The sequence below is a fragment of the Seriola aureovittata genome, chromosome 7 (assembly GCF_021018895.1).
Source record: "Seriola aureovittata isolate HTS-2021-v1 ecotype China chromosome 7, ASM2101889v1, whole genome shotgun sequence".
In the NCBI taxonomy this organism is placed as follows: domain Eukaryota; kingdom Metazoa; phylum Chordata; class Actinopteri; order Carangiformes; family Carangidae; genus Seriola; species Seriola aureovittata.
The window spans coordinates 23,555,132-23,575,618 of record NC_079370.1 but is presented as its reverse complement, the minus strand read 5'-3'; the positions used below and the strand labels follow the sequence as shown (position 1 = coordinate 23,575,618).

The window sequence follows — 20,487 nt, the reverse complement described above, 5'->3', positions numbered from 1 at the left end:
TCCTCGTGTGGCCCAGCCAAAGCCCAGACTTAAACCCCATGGATCATATGTGGAGAGACCTGAAGATGGCAGTTCACACTTCTCATCCAATCTGACAGAGAGTAAGAGGATCTGCCATGAAGGACGGGATAAACTGCCCTAATCCAGGTGCGGAGAGCTTAGAGACTTACCCATGAAGACTCAGAGCTGTAATTGCTGCTGATGGGGCTTCTGTAAAGAGGGTTCAGTTTTAGATTTTTAATGAATTAAGACTAATTTCTAAAAAATGATATAATTATTGTCATTATAGATTATTGACTGTAGATTGATAGAATTGGTAAACATAGGCAATTTTATCCATTTAGAATTAAATCTACAACATAAATTGAACAGTGGAAGGGTCTGAATACTTTCTGAATCCACTGTATAACAAATCACTGTATTTAATTAGGGTGGTGGACACATTACAGTCTGACATGGTTTATACAATATCATAATTTGTCCAATTTCAACCAACTAATACTAATACACATGGATAAAGATAAAAGACTGGCCACTTGTTAAAGAGATGTTTCATAATTTCCAAGTCATGGTTGTTGAAGAAAAATACAACAGGACAAAACCTGTGATCCACAACCAGCTCTATTTATCATCTCTGTGTTGAACAGGTGACTTTTCCAAGGTATTTCTCTACTTTCTGATGAATGTGTGCTGGGATGGACTCACTGTGACCCTACATAGAAATATGCATGTGGGAAAATGGAATAAAAATATTGAACCCAAATGTTTATGTACTTCAAACTTGACATGAGAGCTGTTAATATTATTGAGAACGTTTAATTAATTACTTGTAAATGGATGAATATTTGTCTTCATATGCTTTAAGTTTATTTATTAGGATGCAGAGTCATTAGAATGTATTATTAGTGTATACATATATGTATATTTTTTATTATAATTGCAGAATTTCTTAATCCATAAAATGTGAGAAATAAATGAGAGAGAAAAAAATATCCCCAAATCCCAAGGGGGGTGTCCTTAAATGTTAAATGTCAAAATTGTTGTTGCTTACTTTTCTGTTGATCACCAGAATGAGTTGTGTATTTTCAGATACACTGGCAAGAAGACATGAACGCTCCAGATTTCAGACTGCAACTTGGGATTTGGCCTTTTTGAGAGCTTAGTTTGGTGTCACGTTGGTTATAAAGATGAAAATATCAGCTTTATCCCACTTATTAAAGACGTCTGGTATCTACTGTTTCTACCGTTTATGGATCTACTTTGGATCTACTTGTTTATGGATCTACACGTCCAGCTCACTTGGTTCACTGTGCAATGACTAAAACATACAGTATCCGTGTGTGTGTCTGTGTCTGTGTGTGTGTGTGTGTGTGTGTGTGTGTGTGTGTGTGTGTGTGTGTGTGTGTGTGTGTGTGTGTGTGTGTGTGTGTGTGTGTGTGTGTGTGTGTGTGTGTGTGTGTGTGTGTGTCTCTCTCTCTGTCTGTGTGTGTGTGTGTGTGTGTGTGTGTGTGAACACTCTCATGATTAGTGTTCTCAGTGACTGACTGGCTGATGGGGTTGATTTGTCCGACAGTGCTGTGTGTCAGGCAGCCTCAGCGTCCGTGCTGAAGAACATGAGTGAAGGAGCGGTTAATTGATAGTGACAAGGCGCTCCCAGCCTTTAATTGCTGCTGGTGAATTAGATTACCTTTTCAAAGTGCCTTCATTAGCAGAGGGAGAGCCATACCAATGGTCCCCTGATTGGCCTCATATTGTTTTGCTGTGAACCTGCTCTGGCAGGGCACTAGGATGTGTGTGTATGTTTGGGATTGTGTGTGTGCGTGTGTGCGTGTGTGCGTGTGTGTGTGTGTGTGTGTGTTGTGGTTGGTTTGAAATTGCTCACTAATTTTCATGTACAGTTATAGTTTGACTGTGTGTACATGTGTGAATGTTACACACATCCAGTGTCAATAATGTCTGGTTGTAAAAGTGACACATTAGCAGCAAGTGTTTATCTTTTTATGGGTCAGCAGCTACTCTTACAGTTTTAAAGGGTGTGTGTGTGTGTGTGTGTGCGCGCGCGCGTGTGTGCGCGTGTGTGCATCTCTGGAATTTTTGCTGCTACCCCAATACAGTGGGTGAGTGGAAATTTGCAGGGGGAGAAGGCACAAGTCAGGAGCTTTATTAACTTGGCAAAACCCAAAACTCGGCGAACAGGGTGATTTATCTACAGTTCACCTGTGTATAGGCCTAAAAGCTTGGTGTGTATCTGCGTCTTTAAGACCTGACCTGACTGAGCCTGACTGGCACCGCCAAGTCTGAGACCACAACCCAAATCAAGACCCCCAAACTGCAGTGCGTTGGTTGCACTCTTCCGTCTCTCTTTCTTTTATATCTACTGATAACACATGAGATGCATGGATTCAGACGGTTGACTCTGACAGAGATGAAGGGAGAGATTTATACCGAAACTCACTACTATAACTAGTACTACTAATATTAGCCAACATGTCAAGTCAGTGATTAGACATGGTAAAGTGTTGGTTAGAAGATCCAACTGGTGGCAACCTTGAGAGAGAGCAACTAGAACAGCTCTCTATCCCTTGATAATGACAGGATCAGCACCATGGACAGTGCCTCAGTGCACAGTCCCAACAGTCTGCTAATCAGGAATAACTTGAACATCGTTTCTGGAATGAGATGATGCTGTTGAGTTATTTAAAGTGTATCTTTTCAATGATATTCAATGCTGTGGCCACCACAAATGAATTCCATTCACCTCCACTTTGTTGATGTGGAGGCTGAAATCGGAGACGCATATCTCAAAACCAGGACAAATAATACCAACTATCAGCACTGAAATATGCCACTTATGGTCAGTGGAAAAAAAACAAGAAGCAAAAAATAATTTGTGTGAACTGACCCTTTTAAAGAAGCTCCCATATCCATCTTCCACCTCTTATTCTACTTATATTTGTTTCATCCAGTGTCTCCAGTTCTACACTCGCTTCTTAATGTCTCATTGTGTTTTCAGTATGAATGTAAAACCATGGGGTTGGTTTTGGAGTCAATACTGATTTTACACAGGTGGATACGACCACAGTTTCTTTTATGTCAGTGTCATGAAATTTTTGTGTCTCCACTATGATTTAGAGTGTAGGCCTTAAGTCACTTAAGCACAGGTCTCATATCACCTTTAATAACAATGATAATAAGGTCTATGCAGTAAAATGTACTAAGTTTGAAATTGGGGAAAAGAGAGCGCGATTGGTACTCTGTAATTGGCGGAAAACCCGAGCTGAGGTATTGGAATTGGCCGTGGTAAAAGGTGCATTAGTGCGTCCCTAGTCACCAGTACATTAATCTGTCTAAAGTTCTGTTTCTATCCTGCCTCTGTCTTCAATCATCTAGCCTTTACAGGAGGAAACATCAGGAGTGCAATGATCAGGGTGTTATTATTGTCAATACCATCTGTGAATATGACAATAAGTGCTAGAAAAATAATTATTTTAATTATAAATAATTAAATTAATTAAATAATTACGAGTTTTCCTTGATTGATCCCTATAGGAATTTTTCTTTTCTCCAACAGTAGTGATATTGAACATCAAAGTGAGGTAGTTAGTAGGGAATCTTGGCTTTACAGAGGCTTGAGACCCAAATTCTCCAGTCGAAGAAAAGTTTCTACCACCCTGCTGCCAGTTTAAAAATAAACACGCTAAAAGCTGAGGGAAGAGATAGAAAGGGATTTTGCAGAGAGCAAATAGTGAAAGTAGAAAACGTTTATCATTCCATGCAGAGACGGTGACATGAGCATCTTCTTTAAAAAAAAAAACAAAAAAACCCCCAAAAAGACAAAAAAACACTTTCTGCCTAAATCCAAAAGTCCAAAACCTCACCCCCACTTCATCCCCTGCAGCACCAGTTTCAGCTCCATCCATCCTTCCTCATTCCATTTCCATATCTGTTTCCAGTCACTGCTCCATCACCAACCCCCCCTTCCAATAACCCCATCCCCAAAAACCCACTGGCATTCCCATCCCTGTCTCATGCTTTATCCCTGCCCCAGCCAGCCTGCAGCTCCCTGCTGAGTTAAATGGAGTGTGCCAGTGTCAGGGGAGTCGCGTGTGATCAGTTCAGCTCAGCTCAGCTGGGCTGCTAGCGTTATAAACTTACTGTGTGATTATTGTCAGAGCGAGACTCCTCCCCCCAGGAGGTCTGTACTGATGGGCACTATGTCACTGGGTACAGCCAGCCATGGAAGGTGAGATGAGAGAGCAAAGGAGGGATGAGCAGTAGGGATAGAAATAGGGGTGAGAAAAGCACATGGAGAGGGAAGAGAAATAGTGTTGGTATTGACTGGCTGGGATTGAGGGAGAAAGGAGAGAAAAAGATAGAGGAAAGAGAACAAGCAGGAGGGGAGAGAATCATCAAAGGAAAGAAAAAGCCAAGCTGAGCAAGGAAAGCCTGATGTATACCTATCACAGCAGACAAAGACAAGGGAAGACACACAGGGAGTGATATAAAGAGGGAGAAGCAGAAGAATAATGTGCCGGCACAAGAAAGAGAAGCAGCAGGGAAATCAGCAGAGGAGAGAAACAGAGGGAGAGACGGGGAGGGTGGGTAGAAAAGAAAAGCAAGGAGAGAAATTAGAGAGAGAATTTTCAAGCGAGTGATGTGTGCTGTGATTGTTTTCTCTCTCTCGCTCCCTCTCCGCCTCTCTCTCTCTGCCTCGCTCTAAACGGTCGGGATGTGGCCTGTATCTGCCGGCAAGAAGGAACTCAATTTGGGACAATTTACTCGGCAGTCTCAGCCCTGATGCACCTCAGGGACAGAGAATAGAGAGAATGAAAGTGAAGGAAGATAGAATCAGCAAGCCACACACACACGCGCGCGCACACACACAACGTGCGCCTTGCACACAATTGCCGCCGAGTAGATTTCACTTAGTTAGTTCTAACTCTCCCAGGCGGTCAATACGATTGAGTTTATAAGGCTTGGAAATGAAAAGCCCAGGATAAGGTTAGATAAACTGTGTGCTATTTGATTTCGGCCCACCTCTCGCAGAAAAACCCACACAAGACAGATGGCTGGAGGGGATACGCTGAAATCATGTTGTGCAAAAGGGTCATATGGGTGATTAAGGCTGAATACATAATAAGTTCGACCCTCGTACTTTACCTGTATTGGACTCTGTATTGATGAAAACACCTACTTGTTTTGCCAAATGCATCTTTTTTGCATTCTTATCGTGGTTCTGAGTTTTTGAAGACCCAATATTTTTTTTACAGATTCTTTAAAAAGACACTCGACCCAGCGAGTCTCACATCAGATCCTGTGTTCTGTAACTCTGCATGCCTTGAAAGTGTGGGCTTTCATAACCTGACCACAAATTTTGTCTCCACGCTCACAGGTTGGCAGCCTGGAGGGTCTGTACAACCTGAGAGACAGCAGGGGGCGCTCTGACAGAGCCACCTTTGAGATAAGACTGACGACTGCAGCAGGGGTAAGTATTTTTAACTGTACTGATAAATAAACAGTCCGCTGAATAAAATATCCTTCAGACAGTAAGATCTGGAGAGTGGATCAGTCTGCATGTTCCCAAAAGATGCAACTCTGATGTTGAGTTTTTTTTTTTTGGCCTGACTCGCACCGTCTGTGTAACACAGCGGGAAATGGATTTGTAGCTACAGCAAATCAGAGTGTTCAGCTACTTAGACGTGAGTGTTTGATACATTTAACATGGCCACGTCAAGGTGAATTCACACTCTGGCATCGGCTCTGATTTTACACAGCATGTATATGCAAATAGAAATTCATTTGGCTGGCGTTGCCGTTTTAATCAGGGACTAGTGTTGATTAGCGAGAAGAGAGAAAAAAAAAAAGAAACAAAGCCATGTGGTGAGTAATGGCTGAAAGTTGTTTACCTTGCCTGTGTAGCTCGTGAGCCTGTTCCACCCGATATCACTTGGTGCCCCCCTTCCCTCGCCACCTACAGCAAGCCTTTCTGCATCACCCTCGGAGCGCACAATGCAGCCTCCTCACCGGGCTTCTGTTGCCAGGGTAACCGTCACCCGCGGAGACATCCCATGACAGCGCGGGGCGAGGGAGGAGGGATGGGAGGAAGGGTCGTTGGCCCTGTCCTCTCTGCAGAGTGCACCAGACCTCTGGCCCTTTCCCCCCCAACACACTGCCCCTTCAGTGACACACACAAACAAAACACACAAAGCAACAGCGCATAGGCCACACACACACACACACACACACACACACATGCCCTAAAACACACAAGCAAGAGCAAAAGAAAGAAATGGACACAAAGTAAAAGAGAGAGAAGATTCCAAACTTTCTGATTCAGAGTTATCATCTGAACCAGCATGCGTGTGATTAATTGAAGTAATTTATGCGCAATCTCCAGTGACTCCATGTATGGTTCATGATTTCATTAAACTGTTACTTTAATTACTTTTCTACCATGGTAACTTTAGGTGAAAATGAATTTGCACCCCCAAAATGTCCCACATTTCATAATGAGTCTTAAATTTAATGGATTGCACAAATAATGTTTTGCGATAATGAACAATTGCACACTTAGACATTGCATCTCGTTACGAGACACTGTTGCATTCTTAAATACCTTTCCATTGAGCCCTGTGTGCTGGTTATTTTGTTTTATGTGAAGTCATCTTTTTTCAGTATCGAGAAAATAGAAAATCCTCTTTAATTAGATTATTATTTTCTTGTCTTTAAACCAACCAGACTAATATAATCCACTTTAATTGCATTTTTAGCCTGAAAACAGTCAATATTGTAATAGTTTTATGGAGGAAATATTTATGGCGGCTTATGTGTTGCCAAACACAATTACAGTGTGTTAGCTACAGTACCTGGCCAGCTGCCAAAGCCTGAGCTATACTCCTTCCGCCCACCTCTGACCAGACCTCTGTACATACGAACCTGTGAGCTGCTTCTCACTCTGCATCACACACTGTACTTTGCGTTGCATGGCAGGTGAGTTACACTATAGAGCTCTCTAATTGCTGTGCTGTGCATGGTTTAGTAGGTTGTGAGGTTAAGACAGAGTTAATGTTAGTTTAAAGAAGGTGTGTAGGATTTAAGGAGATCTACTGGCAGAAATGAACATAATATTCATAATTGTGTTTTCATTAGTTTATAATCAGCTGAGCGGGTCCTCTTCTACGGAGCCAGCTCCAGCGAGGGCCTTTCGTTTTTTTACATTACCTGAAAACCACTGTAAGTTTTCATACATGCTTGGAAAGGGAGGGGTGAGGAGAGGGGTATTCAGTTGGTTGCAATTTGCAACCTCACTGCTAGATGCCACTAAATCCTACATACAGTTTTCTAAGTTGCAGTAACATGGTAAAATACAAATCCTGGGATTGCATATAAAGTTGACTAAATTACTGGTGCATCATTTTGTAGATAAACCACGCTGTTTAATCTAAAATCTACACACAATAAGACGTCAACGTAACATGCTCTTTAGAGAAAATAACCATGTCTTGTCTAATGTTGACCTTCTGTTGAGACCCTCTCCAATTTTTTGTTGTAATGCTAACTGACAGTTAGCATAACTGACAATAGCCACCTGTTTTGTTTTAACTTATCATTATGAAGTAAATGTTGATTGCACAATGTAATGGCCATAGAATAATAATCCCAAAAATAATAAAAATAAAATAATCCCAATGAGCCTCAATATCACTATGTAAGAACAGAACAGACCCCAAACTGCCATGTACTGTGTATGGCTTTGTTATGACATCTGCTCAGGCCAGCCAGTAGGCATTCTGGACAGGTGGACAAAATTTTCCCAATTTTTTTTTTTTTTTTTTGGGGGGGGGGGCATATACAGCTCTATTTTGTTGCTCTGCTGTCAATCTCACTGTTTGCTTCTGCCCAAGCTGGCTTTCCTACACCCACAGCAGTATGTTGGCTGCTGTCCTCCTCCTCCTCCTCCTCCTCCTCCTCCTCCTCCTCCTCTCCTGCATCTCTCTTCATTAGCTACAGCTATCCCTTCCTCACCCTCTTGCTGCAGTTGCCACAGCAGCACTGGTTGTAGCTTGGAAATATACAGAACAAATGAACTGGATAGCTAATCACACTGGTCGGACTGTCCAGCTTCCCCTGTGTTTTGTTAAGTTTCGAGGTACTCTGTTTTTCCTAACACCTCTGGTCCAAGCTATCCTTTTGTCCCTTTTGACTCTATAAATATTTTTCAATATTCATGTGGATTGCAGGAGAAAAGATTCAAAGTCAGAGTTAAAAGATTAACATTAAGGCTATCGACCTGCACAAGCTGCAGATATTGACTAGCGGCCACGTACAGGCGTCTTCTCTGAAGGGAAAAGCCAACAACAATCCTTCCTCCCTCACATGATCATGTTTGATTCAGTGTGTGTGCAGAGAGGAGGGGCTGTGCACAGACGGCGCCGTCAGTGTGTTTGTGACAGAGAGTGACAGAGAGGGAGAGAGGAGAGGGGGGGGGAGTGACATTTGACTGGCCAAGTGTTTCGACCGCACCGTTTTCACAGTAACAGTGGGGGGTGGGCTATCGGATAACACCTTGAAATGTGTTTCCCACACGTATTTATATGTTATTTTTTACATAAAGAAAACTGAATGGAAAAGATGAGTGTAACTGTTTGAGGAGATGTCTGGATTGCCCCCCATACTTTGAAAGAACAATTTCCACTCAAGGTCCTCTTACTGGCTTCTGGAGCTTTCAATTATATCACACAGTCATCATCAGCAGAAGTCGTTAATTAAAGTTTTAATCCAACATCCAACAAAAAGCCCTTAAGTTTCATCATCTATTGTTCCATGCCAACTAAGAATGCTTGATCTTTTGATGATGTCTGATATAATTGAAAGCTCCAGAGCAATTGGGTAAGTGAGCCTTGAGTTCAGGTTGTTTTGTATACACCTTCCTGAGAAATATGTTGAAACAATATGATCTATAGTGCAGGTTACAAGTAACCCCCACCCTTTGTCAAACACATGTAGATAATGATGTGGAACCAAGGCTAACAATTGATAATGCAATTTAAAAGTGCCAGAAATACCTATAAATGTGTTGATGGAAATAATTCCTCATGAAGAAAATCCTTTTAAAGGTAAAACAGCTCACTTGAACTCGTAAATATGATGTTGCATAACAGAGGAATAACAAACACCCTCTATAAATCAGTGAAATCTCCAGCAGCCGCTGTCACTCATATCAAACACTGGCTGAGGTGAAGCAGTCGTTAGGAATGGGGCTCAGAGAGTTGTACTATAACAGCTTATTGTTTAGAGCAGAGACACTCTCTCTCTCTCACACACACACACACACACACACACACACACACACACAAAGAATGGAGATCCACGGTGGTTTCTCAGAGTAGGAGGACATGGTTTTGCCACCATGTGATTCAGGCCGAAGTGACCCTCCACCAGCAAGGCAACAATCAGCTGTTGTATTAATTGTACTGCTAATGACATAATTAGCAGCGTTAACACAGCAAACAGAAATACGCACATTAACATTGGACATGCATACAGCAATATAGACACACAGGCGACCACAGCTCAGTTAACACATACAACCACAGGGCTGGAGTGTGACAGGACAGTAGAATCATCTCAGTGTTTTCTCTTGTCTCTGTACCTTGTTTACTTCAGACCCTGCCTCCCCTCAGTGACCCTCTTCCCAACTCTCCTAACTATCTTACCTCTTGAAGTTTCGTTCTCAAACACACAGTTATGTCTCTGACTCAACTCTCCGCTGACCTTTTCCAAAATGTCTCACATACTAAACCCCTGTCAGCTTCTGGCACAAACACACTGGTCCCTACTGGTGTGCTGCACGCTTAATGCACACGCACACAGAAGACTGCTGTTCACAGTATGTCCCAGTCTTCTAACGTCCGTGTTTGAATTCTGTTCATTTCCTTGTCTTAAAACCCGGCTACAGTTAATCTAAGCTGCAGCTGTTTGGAGGCCATGCCTAATTGTTGCAGCCTTAACTTGCAACAACAAGGCTCTCAGCGCTGAGAGAGGTCGTAGATACAGACAGCAGAACTGCTGCTCAGCTGCTTTTGATATAAACCTGAACAAAACAAATCTGAACGAAGTTATGTACGTAGTGACCAGTTTTCTCACAGTAAAAGATGAAACCAAAAATCAAGTTAAACATGGCTCAGCCTCCTTTTGACTAACTAATGTAATGTATTATCATTGGCATAAAAACTGTAAAAAAAAAAAAAAAACAAACAAACAAACTAAACTTTGAAACTGTTTTTGGCTGATGGATTTGGTAATTTATGAAATCTACTCAATCCCAAAAATAACTACCTAATAAATACCTATAACATTCCCCGAAAGGAACAAAGAAATAGTGTTAATGGCATATTTGCTAACAATCCCACAATGCATTATGTTGTTGGAAAATTACAGCCATGCAATTCAACACCTGTCACTGCGGATGCAATATGATGATGATGATGATACCCAAGTGTTCAAAGTCCCACATAACTGCTCACTACAGAGTAAGCTTTGAGTGTCTATTACATGGATGAACAATAGAGTGATTTTGATTTTTTGGTTGCAGCCTTAGTAACTTTCTTTTTTATGTGTGTAGGGAAAACTTGCATGTTGAGCACATTCAACCCTTACAAAAGGCAGAGTCTCTCACCTGTCGTTATTTCATGTTGTGGGCCATTGTATCATGTGCAGCTGCAAGTTATTTTACTGAGAGACGTTACTGACTCAGTCAAGATTAGGTTTGTTTAGTTGCAAAAAGTTGGGCCTCTGTGGGACATTTGGAAAAAGTCCAACATTGCTTGCGGTCTGAGAGCCTGACCCTGCGTGTTACATGTTTTTTTTTTTTTTGTGAGTGTGTTTCTGTTACCCTCATCTGAGGAGGTTTGACTTGCATGGAGATGCAAGACTGAATCATCCACACTAGATCCACTTACAAGGCTGATGGAGATAGTAGCCATTTTGTATCTTAATGTGATGCAGGTCAAGAGCTTGTTTTCATGGGTAAAAGTGTGGACAGCAAAGTTCCACATTGTTACACAAATCAAAGGAATCAAACGGTCTTTTTCACAACAGACTTTTTGATTGTCATTGCGTGAGTGTAGCACAAGAGTTACCATTAACATTAATGATGCATCTGTTCTATTCACGAGTCCCAGTCAGCCATGACACTGACAATGAGCCAGGATGCACAACACCAGGACCCTGAAGCTGAATTCAGTCTTCATTAAGTTTATTATTTATGCGTTTGTCCGACGGTGACATGTCTGAATTTATTTTGGGAAGAAGTGCTTTCTCACCATTGCAGGATTGTAAGCAGAATCTGCAGCTAATTAAGAGGAAACCTAATTTATGCCTACATGTCTTGATCTAGTGAACTAAAATATGAATTATAACACTTTGTTGACTAAATTTTAATTTACGATCTAATGCAGAGTCAGCTAGGTGGAGTGTTATCTGGCTAGCAAACTACCGCTGGTATTTTTAGTCTGTTCATACTGCAGCATTAGGGCTTGTGTTTTATGTGTGAGCTGGAACTTCTCTATCAATCCCCTTTGAATCATTCATCATAAAACCATTCATCATCATCATAAAATCATTCAGAGGTATAAATATATTACTTTCACAGTCTTATTAATTTCATTGTTTGGGCTATACTGTCATAAACTAACCTATATATTGGCAGTGCGTGGGTATTTTGAATATGAGCCCATTACATTCATCAGCGTCATGAACAAAACAGGTGGCAAACTGTGAAGCATTATTAAGCTAGTTTTGACTTACTTAGTTCCATCTTGATGCTACAGATGTCTCTCTCTCTCTCTCTCTCTCTCTCTCTCTCTCTCCTCTCTCTCTCTCTCTCTCTCTCTCCCTCTCCCTCTCTCTCTGTCTCAGCCACTCTCTCCACACAGGACAGAAAAAACATTTGAATTTCCCCTCAATGCTTCCTCTCTGCTGAAGCGTTTGTGTGCTTTTTTTCCTCCCCTTATTTTTCTTCTTCTTTTTTTTTTTTTTGGGGGGGGGCTTTTTTTTTAAGACTCCAGTCACATCTGCAATCCCGCGGCCCTATAAGGAGCTTTCACGCTTTTTGGTTTGCTTTAGATGTTTAATACCCCCTCTCTTTTGTGTCAGGGAGCCGGAGAGGCGTTAAGAAGCGCTGATAAACCCCACTTAGATCCCTTCCTGGCCCGTCACCCCGGCCTGCCGGGCCGCTTTAGCAGGGAACTGATCTGTGACGGCCTGCCACTCAAACTGAGCACTTCTGAAGGCTGACACAATGGAGTGAGCAACACACCAGAGGGCCTGGGGGTGGGTGGGTGGGTGGGTGGGGGGGGGTGAGGCGAAGGAGGAAGAGGAGGCCAAGAGGTGCCCTAGAAGAAGACTAGAGGAGGGGCCAGAGTGTATCTTCCTGTTATCTTTCTCCCTGCTTTCAGTTTATGCAATTTCCCCCCTCACTCCCATCACTGCTCACCACTGTAGAGCTCACTCTTTTTTTTTTTTTTTTTTTTAAATGTGTCTATGCTGGTTTCACTGTTAATCTTCCGGTTGATGGTAACCCACACACAATCCCTCTGTTCTGTCGTCTGTTTTTTCTCTCTCTGGTCAGGGCCATCGGTCCAGTAGGTAGAGATGGGAGATTGAATGAAGAGGCAGGGAGTTGGTGGGTGGGGTTGGTGGGGAGTGTCGAGGACCAGATAAGGATCAGCGCTGCACCAGGGTCTGGGTGCTGGTGACTGCGGGTCATGCAGTGCATTCGCTGCTGCGTGGTGTAATGAGTCCAGCCAGGGCTGGGGCCAGGCCAGCGCCGACAGAGCGTCAGAAAGCACAGCGTTGTGATTGACAGGCAGTTGGAAGGGGCTTGGGGGTGGGGGGGCATGTGGCCACTGCCGCTGCCATCGCCATCACTTTCCCAGGGGGCTGCGGGTGGGTAGCGAAGCCCAAAATGTCAGTGCTGATATCTGTGCAGCTCGGCTCGTATCACACTGCTGCAGCTGCCTGCCATCCACCACTCCACTCATTCATGTAGAGACATGGGAGTATTATGTGCATGCACACACACACATACACATGCACACCCGCACTTTTCCTTCTGTTTCCTCACCACCTTTCTATTCTATTCTATTTCTAAGCCATATTCGTGCACACACATATTCATCATGGGATTTCAAACACACACACACACACACACACACACACACACACACACACACACACACACACACCTTTACTCTGTCCATCTTACTGTCTTTCTTCTCCTCCTCCTCCACACATTCAGATTGTGTCTCTGTCAGTTGTACCTCAGCTGCTCAATCATGCAAGTGCTCCACTGCCTTATTTTTCTTCCTCACTGTTGGAAAATGATTTTCCCAAACAAGTTTATTTCTTTATATACGCTGCCCTGTCTTGTTTCATTGATCCCAAACCTTGTGCTCTCTGTGTCTCTTTCTCTCTTTCCATTTAGCTAGGCTTTTATTATGAAAAGAGAATTGTCAGCGTCTTTTGTGCTTGACGCTGAAGTTGCATCAACTTGCTTTGTATTGCAACATGTGTTGGGCAGCCATTGAAAGAAGTTCCATTTATGAAATGTGCTTTTTTCTGCTTGGTGATGTCATTTCTCAGCACATTTACACAGGACTTGTTTTATACAGTATGTGTGCTTGTGTTGTACTTGTGGTGTGTGTGTGTGTGTTGTCTGTATATGTGTATGTGTGTGTGCTGCCTATATGTCACAGCTGGATGATGAATGCGCTGACAGTGGAGGGGTCAGTGTCACAGACAGTGTGGTCAATTGCCCCTTGTCCCCTGAGTCTAACCTTGAGCAACACTCCCTAAAGAGTCTCAATCTGCCATTAAGGCCCACGCCTACACACACACACACACACACACACACACACACACACACACACACACACACACACACACACACACACACACACACACACACACGTTCACAGACACTCCCTAGTGAGTGTGTGCCATTAGTAGCTGGCAGAAGCTGGTTTGACAGAGAGCGATTAGCTCCCTATCATGTGTATTGATCACTGTGTCCTGGCTGCTCCTCTAAAGGAGGGGCTGGAGGGGTTTTTACAAGGTAGTTAGAGAACACGCGCGTGCGCGCGCGCGCACACACACACGAACACACACAGTCACATTCTTGTTGTCTCTGTATGTATGTAATGCCATGTCTTTGTCGTGTTATTTATAAATTAGAAACATATAAAATATGATATTATCATGTGTTATCATATTTTGATTCATGAATTCTATTTAAAGGTGTTTCATTTTATCTGTATGTGTGTGTTTGGGTGTCATTTATAGAAACAAAGTATTTTCTGAACAGATTCTGAATCAATATCAATGTACATTTTGGGAAAACATTTTGAAATTATAATAGGCTGAGCTTCGTGGGCTCAAGGATGTATTTGTGTAGACAAAATAACAGGATAAACAGCACTACAGATCAAACTGCTGTAGGCTGTGTGAGAGTTGAAATGCACTTATGTCAGGGTGAAATAGTGAGTTACATAATGAAATCATTTTTTGAACATGCACCTTTCAATATGCAAAATTACTGCATGGAGAGCAAGTGTAATCCAAGCTCACAAGTGCAGAATGTGAGTAGTTTTTAAATTTGCAAGGGTGGAACAATAAAATGCATTTACTTTCCTCATATGATGAATTAATATTTGGCATTTCTGTATGAAGGGCCACTGTGATCCAGGCTTATTATCTAGACATGGTAAAAACAGTTTTTAAATAAAAATGAAATACAGTAATGACAAGTGAGGTTTGAGCTCATCCAAACTGTTAGCGGATCTATTTCACCCGCTCACAGTGGCTGCATCTTTAGTAAAGATTATATCTAACCTGACAATTAAACAGGACCAGAAAATTATTGATATCTTGTTTTAGATAAAAAATGTTATCATACAGTGGGTAAAGAAGGTCATAATATCCGTTACCAAGGGTTCACTTCCTGCAGCCACTTCATAATAAAGGCCTTCCAGTTGTTAACTGGTGAAAACAGTCAGACTGTGTATGATATAAATGAATGTAAAGGTGTAGCACATGTTAGATTGTAGCTATTTTTTTTTTTAACAAAACTTTTGTCAAATATAAATTTAAACTAGTTGAAAGATAATTGAAAGCATGTGCTCACTGTAACTGACCTTTGACCCAGCGTCCTTTCCTAGTGTCCTGGACAACCTGGAAAACAGGTGACCAGTTTTCCAGTTATGGAAAACACATGGAAAATAAGAGGAAAACGTAAAATGTCCTAGAAAATCTTGTGTTGTTGTTGTATTTTAATATTGTTCCATTTTCGTCCAACGTTATGTTCAGGATAAGGTTGACGTTCATTTGTAGGCTATGAATGACAGTATTTTGTATAGGCTGCCATTGGTTTTGTTTGGCAGTGCTGTGAATGCATCGTTTTTCATTAGGTTTATAGATGAACGTATTCTTCCCAACTTGTTTTGAACTGTTCAATAATGGATTAGCATGTTTGGTTCAGTTGCTCGCTAGCTTGTTTTGCCTGTAGCTAAAGGTTTAAGGGTTGTGATTCAACATCTATGGTGCAAAGGTTTCAAATGTATGTTGGTTGATTGCTGCGAGTCGGGTAATAATAATAATACGAGAAGCCGGGGTCAATACAATGAGGTGCCCAGCTGTATATTAGTCAAACACCGGCTAAATACTCGCTAATGGCTCTTTTTACTTTGCTAGCATCTTTGCTAGCGTCACTTACCATGGATGTATGATACATACAAGCTTTAAACCCATTGCTGCGTTGTTCAGGTAAAAGAGACCATAATATGACGTGACATGTTTAACTGTTGTAGCTGTAGCTCAGAGTTGGTGTGATTAACCTCGCTGAAAACTTAATTTCCTATTGCTAGTGAAGGGGCTAAAGTGTGAAGTGCAGTAAATAATCTTAGCAATTCAACTTCGAATTTGTACATGTAGCTATGTAAAGTTAAGATTTCTCAGGCTATTATTTGTGTTATTGATGTTCCTGGCAGGCTATTTAGTTATTGGTGTTCAGGCAGCAATGGTAAATATAATCCATAAGAAAAAAGTGAGCCAGGTTATAAATCAATAACGATGATGATAATGATGAATTTTATTTACATAGCAAAAGTTGTTGCAATCAATTTGTCATAATTTCATAATTAATTAAGCATGTAAGAGATGGTTTCTTAGATAAGTATAGACAAGTGTAGACTGCACTCATTTTAAATCAGACTTCCACAGATGGGAACATATTGTTGTATGGTGTGATTCCTGTATGTCATGAGCTAGATCATCACTGAAAATGTCCTGGAAAAAGATCTCTAGAAAAGAGTGAGAACTTTGTGGTTAGATCATGCTGACATCAGGAGTCTGCTCACATCTGTATGTGTGGGATTTTTTTGAGCCAACATTGTGATATTTATGTGAATGTACTTTAAGTGCAGATATGTAGTTTTAAATGAAAGGTAATCACTTATGATATACCTATACTGTGTATTTAAATCTTAAAACTTTATATTTGTTTTAAAAATGTCAAGTATGCCTAACATTGTAAATAGGATAATGTCTATGTTTCTCTAGCTAATTAGACATCTCCTCCAGTATATGTGCATTAAGTTAAGTATTAGAATGAGCTTATTATGTTTTTACTTAATCTCACCTTAAATCAAGGTAAATGAATATAATCAGCCTAATATAAACAGTAATTTGATTACATCTACAGAACTGTACAAGTATCACATCCACTTCTTGGGAAGTTCACACCAGCTCCTGCCTCTTGTTAATTGAGTCTAATTGAAGAACATGAAGGGGGAATAAAGCAAGCAGGCTTTTACGACATAAAAGACTGCAGCCGCCTCTCAATAGTATTTATATTCAACCTCTTCCACTCTGATTTAAGTGTAAGAGGACAATAGTGGACTGACACTGATATGTGTGTGTCTACGTGTGTGTCTGTGATCTGTTGTTTGATATAGTGCACACAAGGACCAGCCTCTTATCAGATCAAAGCTGCAAGCAGCAGCCTATGAAAGAAATTGTGTGTGCGTGCGTGTGTGCTGTGGAGGACAGAGGTGTAGGTGAGGCGGTGGTGTTTTCCTTGCTTTTAACCCAGGACAATGGGACTGCAAAGGACAGAGCAAGCGAGTACTCTTTGAACTAATGAAGAGGAAACCTTTAACTCTCCCCCATAAAGATACCCAACTCTCCCTGTGCTGTGGATTTCCCTCAGTTTCAAAACAGAATGAAACAGAATAAACCAAAACATTTCATATGCTTCGCACCTTTCACTGTTTTCTTATCCTCATAAATACAATATTCTAGACAAATAACCATACAAAGCAAAAGCAAGACTTGAGAAGATTATTAGAGATGTAGTACATGAACATCTAGTAGTAGTACTAGTATACTACTAGTAGTAGTAGCATTTAGTAGTTTTTTTAGTTTTGACCACAAATTAAAACATAACTGAACATTTCTAATATTTTAGTGATTTACCAATGCCAACATAATGTCACACTGTCCTCAAAGTAATTTATGTTGTGATTCGCAGGTTCACTGGGTACAGAGGCAGTACAGTTATTATAGAGACAAACGGGCTCCTGTGACAGGACTGGACCACAGTATCGTTCACAGTAAGTTTTGATTAAAATGCTTTTTTTCCAGTCACGCTTTCTTTTTACAGTGCTGGTTATTTGCTGAAAATACAGACCTTGAAAGCCACTGAAAACTTGGTTTCACATCTGTATTTACCTCCAAGATATAACATAAGATGTGATTTGTGTATTCATTTGTCTAACATGACTGACTATTTGTAATGAACCTATAACCCTCATGGTAAATACTTTTATAACCATAGACACTTATAGTAACACAAATTTTCAGCCTGGTAATAAGTAACACTTTCACAGATATATTAATGTGAGGAAAAGTTTATTTTCCTGGCTACAAAATGACCTGGAGGTAAAGCCGTGTGTGGACCTGTGAGGTAGTGCCATGAGTGAATAGAGCTCCAGCAGTTGACTTCATGCAATCCCAGCATTCATCAGTAAAAATGAAAACACCGCCATATTGGCAGGAGTAGCGAAAGTATTGCTATTGCTGGGTTAATGACCGCTAGCAGCTATTTGTTTCACACTGGAATGCCAGAACACCCGAGAGCAAGTAAAAGGGGAAGCATTTTATTGGATTCCTGATTCTGAATGACGACAATAAATGGATCACTGCCATAAAACGTGCCACAGCTGAGAGACGAGACCCTGCAAGCAACGGATTCCACTTGTGCAGTGACCACTTCATATCAGTTACAGTATAGAAGGCTTCCTAATGTTAATGTCTTCTTTATTTAACAGGCTTTCATTAGGTTTATGATCATTTAATTGATCCATAAGACAACTTTGAGCTATATATTACTGCATGGATCTTGTCGGTTTAACACCAGCTAAGCTAAAAGAAGCCTGTTGCTAACGGAAAAGTTTGCAGGACATTTTAGTCAGTGTTGTCGGAAGTAATACATTGCTTGTATTGCTTTTTTCTTTTTTTGCTGTATTTGTGGATATCCGTAGAGCAACATTTGTTTCTAACAGTGAGATTCAAGCAGCAAAGAGTCTAACTTTTGATACCTCTACATCATGTAAACTATATGTACATTTACTTATGGTTTAGGGAAAACAGTGACAAACTTCTGTCACCCAGCATCATCCCATCCATCTTCACATGTCCCAACATACACATTCCCCAGAGAGGAGAAAAAGAATGCAGTTGGATGTATTCAGCAGAAGACAGAGGAGCAAACTCCAAAGAGGAGAGCAAGTAGAGAAGTCATCCGCTGCAGGAGTAATCCTTTTAACGAATGTCCTCGAGACAGCAGCAAGCATCCCACTGCAGACAGTGGGTAGATTCCCTGACAGGAGCCTCTGCTATGAGTGTAAAACACTAAGAAATGATTTCCAGCCTATTCCTGGTCATAATAATGATCCAGCAACTCCACCATGTTATAGTGAAAACTGTAAGCAGTACATTAAATCTCTTGAGTTGGAAAGCCACGCATTGAGGGCTGAAAATATGTTGTTAAAAGGAAAAAAAAATTATTCAAACTGGATTGAATGAGATGAGACAGTTTTGACAGTTTTTCATTTTATAGCTCCGGCTCTCAAACCGTAGTCTGGCCCGTTTCAGCAATACATGCTAGCTTTAATTAAGCTTAGAGATAAATTTGTCTTTTGACTTTTTGGCTTATTATTTTGCCACTGATTCAACAACAGTTTCGAAGTATTTCAAACACTGTATTAGTGTAATGTGTTGTGTATAAAAACAGGCAGTAGAAGATGTTTAGATGCACTCAGAATGTGATTATTTACATGGAGAGAGCTAAATAAAAGTGAGAAACAAAAACGTGTCAAAAATAAAGCTCTTGTGAATAAATTACCATGTATTCACGGCTTTAAAAATACTTGTAGTAACTACATTGTGGCTTTCAAAGGTTTTGGATAGCTGCAGTCTGAGTGTAACATAACAAATTAGTTTGCAGTGTTAGAAATACTCATAGAGTGGCGGTGATACCCGAGGCGCTTTTTCAGCATTTCAGCTGTTTTACCAAGTTAATTTACTCCTTTTAAGTATTTGAGTCTTTCTTCCAACTGAACATCCAAATACTTTATTTCTAAAGTGGTTTACATGTCAAATTTAACAGTTTTAACAGTTGTGTTAGAAACCGTCCAGTGTCAAGCATTACAGGAATGAGTGAGTTGTATTTGAACGTGTTCGGTTCATTGGTACTTAAACGCACAGTATGTAACTTCTGCCACTAGGGGTCTCTCAAGCAAAACAATAACATAAGATGGCTTTGGATGATGTCGTGAGATGTCGTGAGATAGCGTGAGATCATAGGAGCCGGTGCCGTAAGCTTCTTTCGCTTTAGATTCATTCAGTGTCAGGCGTTTAGGTGGTTTTTACTGGGAGCCGAATTATCTGCAGAGGGTTCCTCCTTTCCAAAACAAACAGACAAGGTGATTATAAACGTTGAAAGCACTGACTGAAGCAGTTTCACGTTTAAAATGAGTGTTTCTATACGATGGACATGAGACGCCATAGAGGGGCTGGGAGTTAAGATTGCCGCTAACCTTTTTTTCGATTGTCTCTCTGATAACTTATGAACCAGACGTTCAGCAGGTTTTTACCACCAGCCGAATTATCCGCAGAGGTGTCCTCCTCTCCACGACAAATTGACCAGGGGATTAAAACTGGTAGAAACAACGAATAAGGCAGTTTCACATAAAAAATCAGTGATTCACCGACGCTCTTTGGTGGACACAGGATGTCTCACAGGGGCTGGGAGCTGAGCTGCCTAACATTTACTCAGCTTTTTTCTCTGATGATCCAGATCATCCAATTAAAATACACAGTTGAAAATGAACAAGGTGTAAGACTTGTATCTAAAAAATGTGGCTTAAA

At 41.1% G+C, this 20,487-nt stretch overlaps 1 protein-coding gene across 1 annotated transcript in view; it reads left to right on the top strand.

Annotated features, from left to right (window-relative positions):
• The window catches only part of LOC130172123 (proprotein convertase subtilisin/kexin type 4-like), a 177,801-nt gene that overhangs the window by 16,349 nt on the left and 140,965 nt on the right, over positions 1 to 20,487 (top strand). The window contains exons 3-4 of the mRNA XM_056380558.1: positions 5,393 to 5,485; positions 17,588 to 17,669. Of these exons, the coding sequence (XP_056236533.1) occupies positions 5,393 to 5,485; positions 17,588 to 17,669 (175 nt within the window). The remainder of the gene's footprint in view (positions 1 to 5,392; positions 5,486 to 17,587; positions 17,670 to 20,487) is intronic.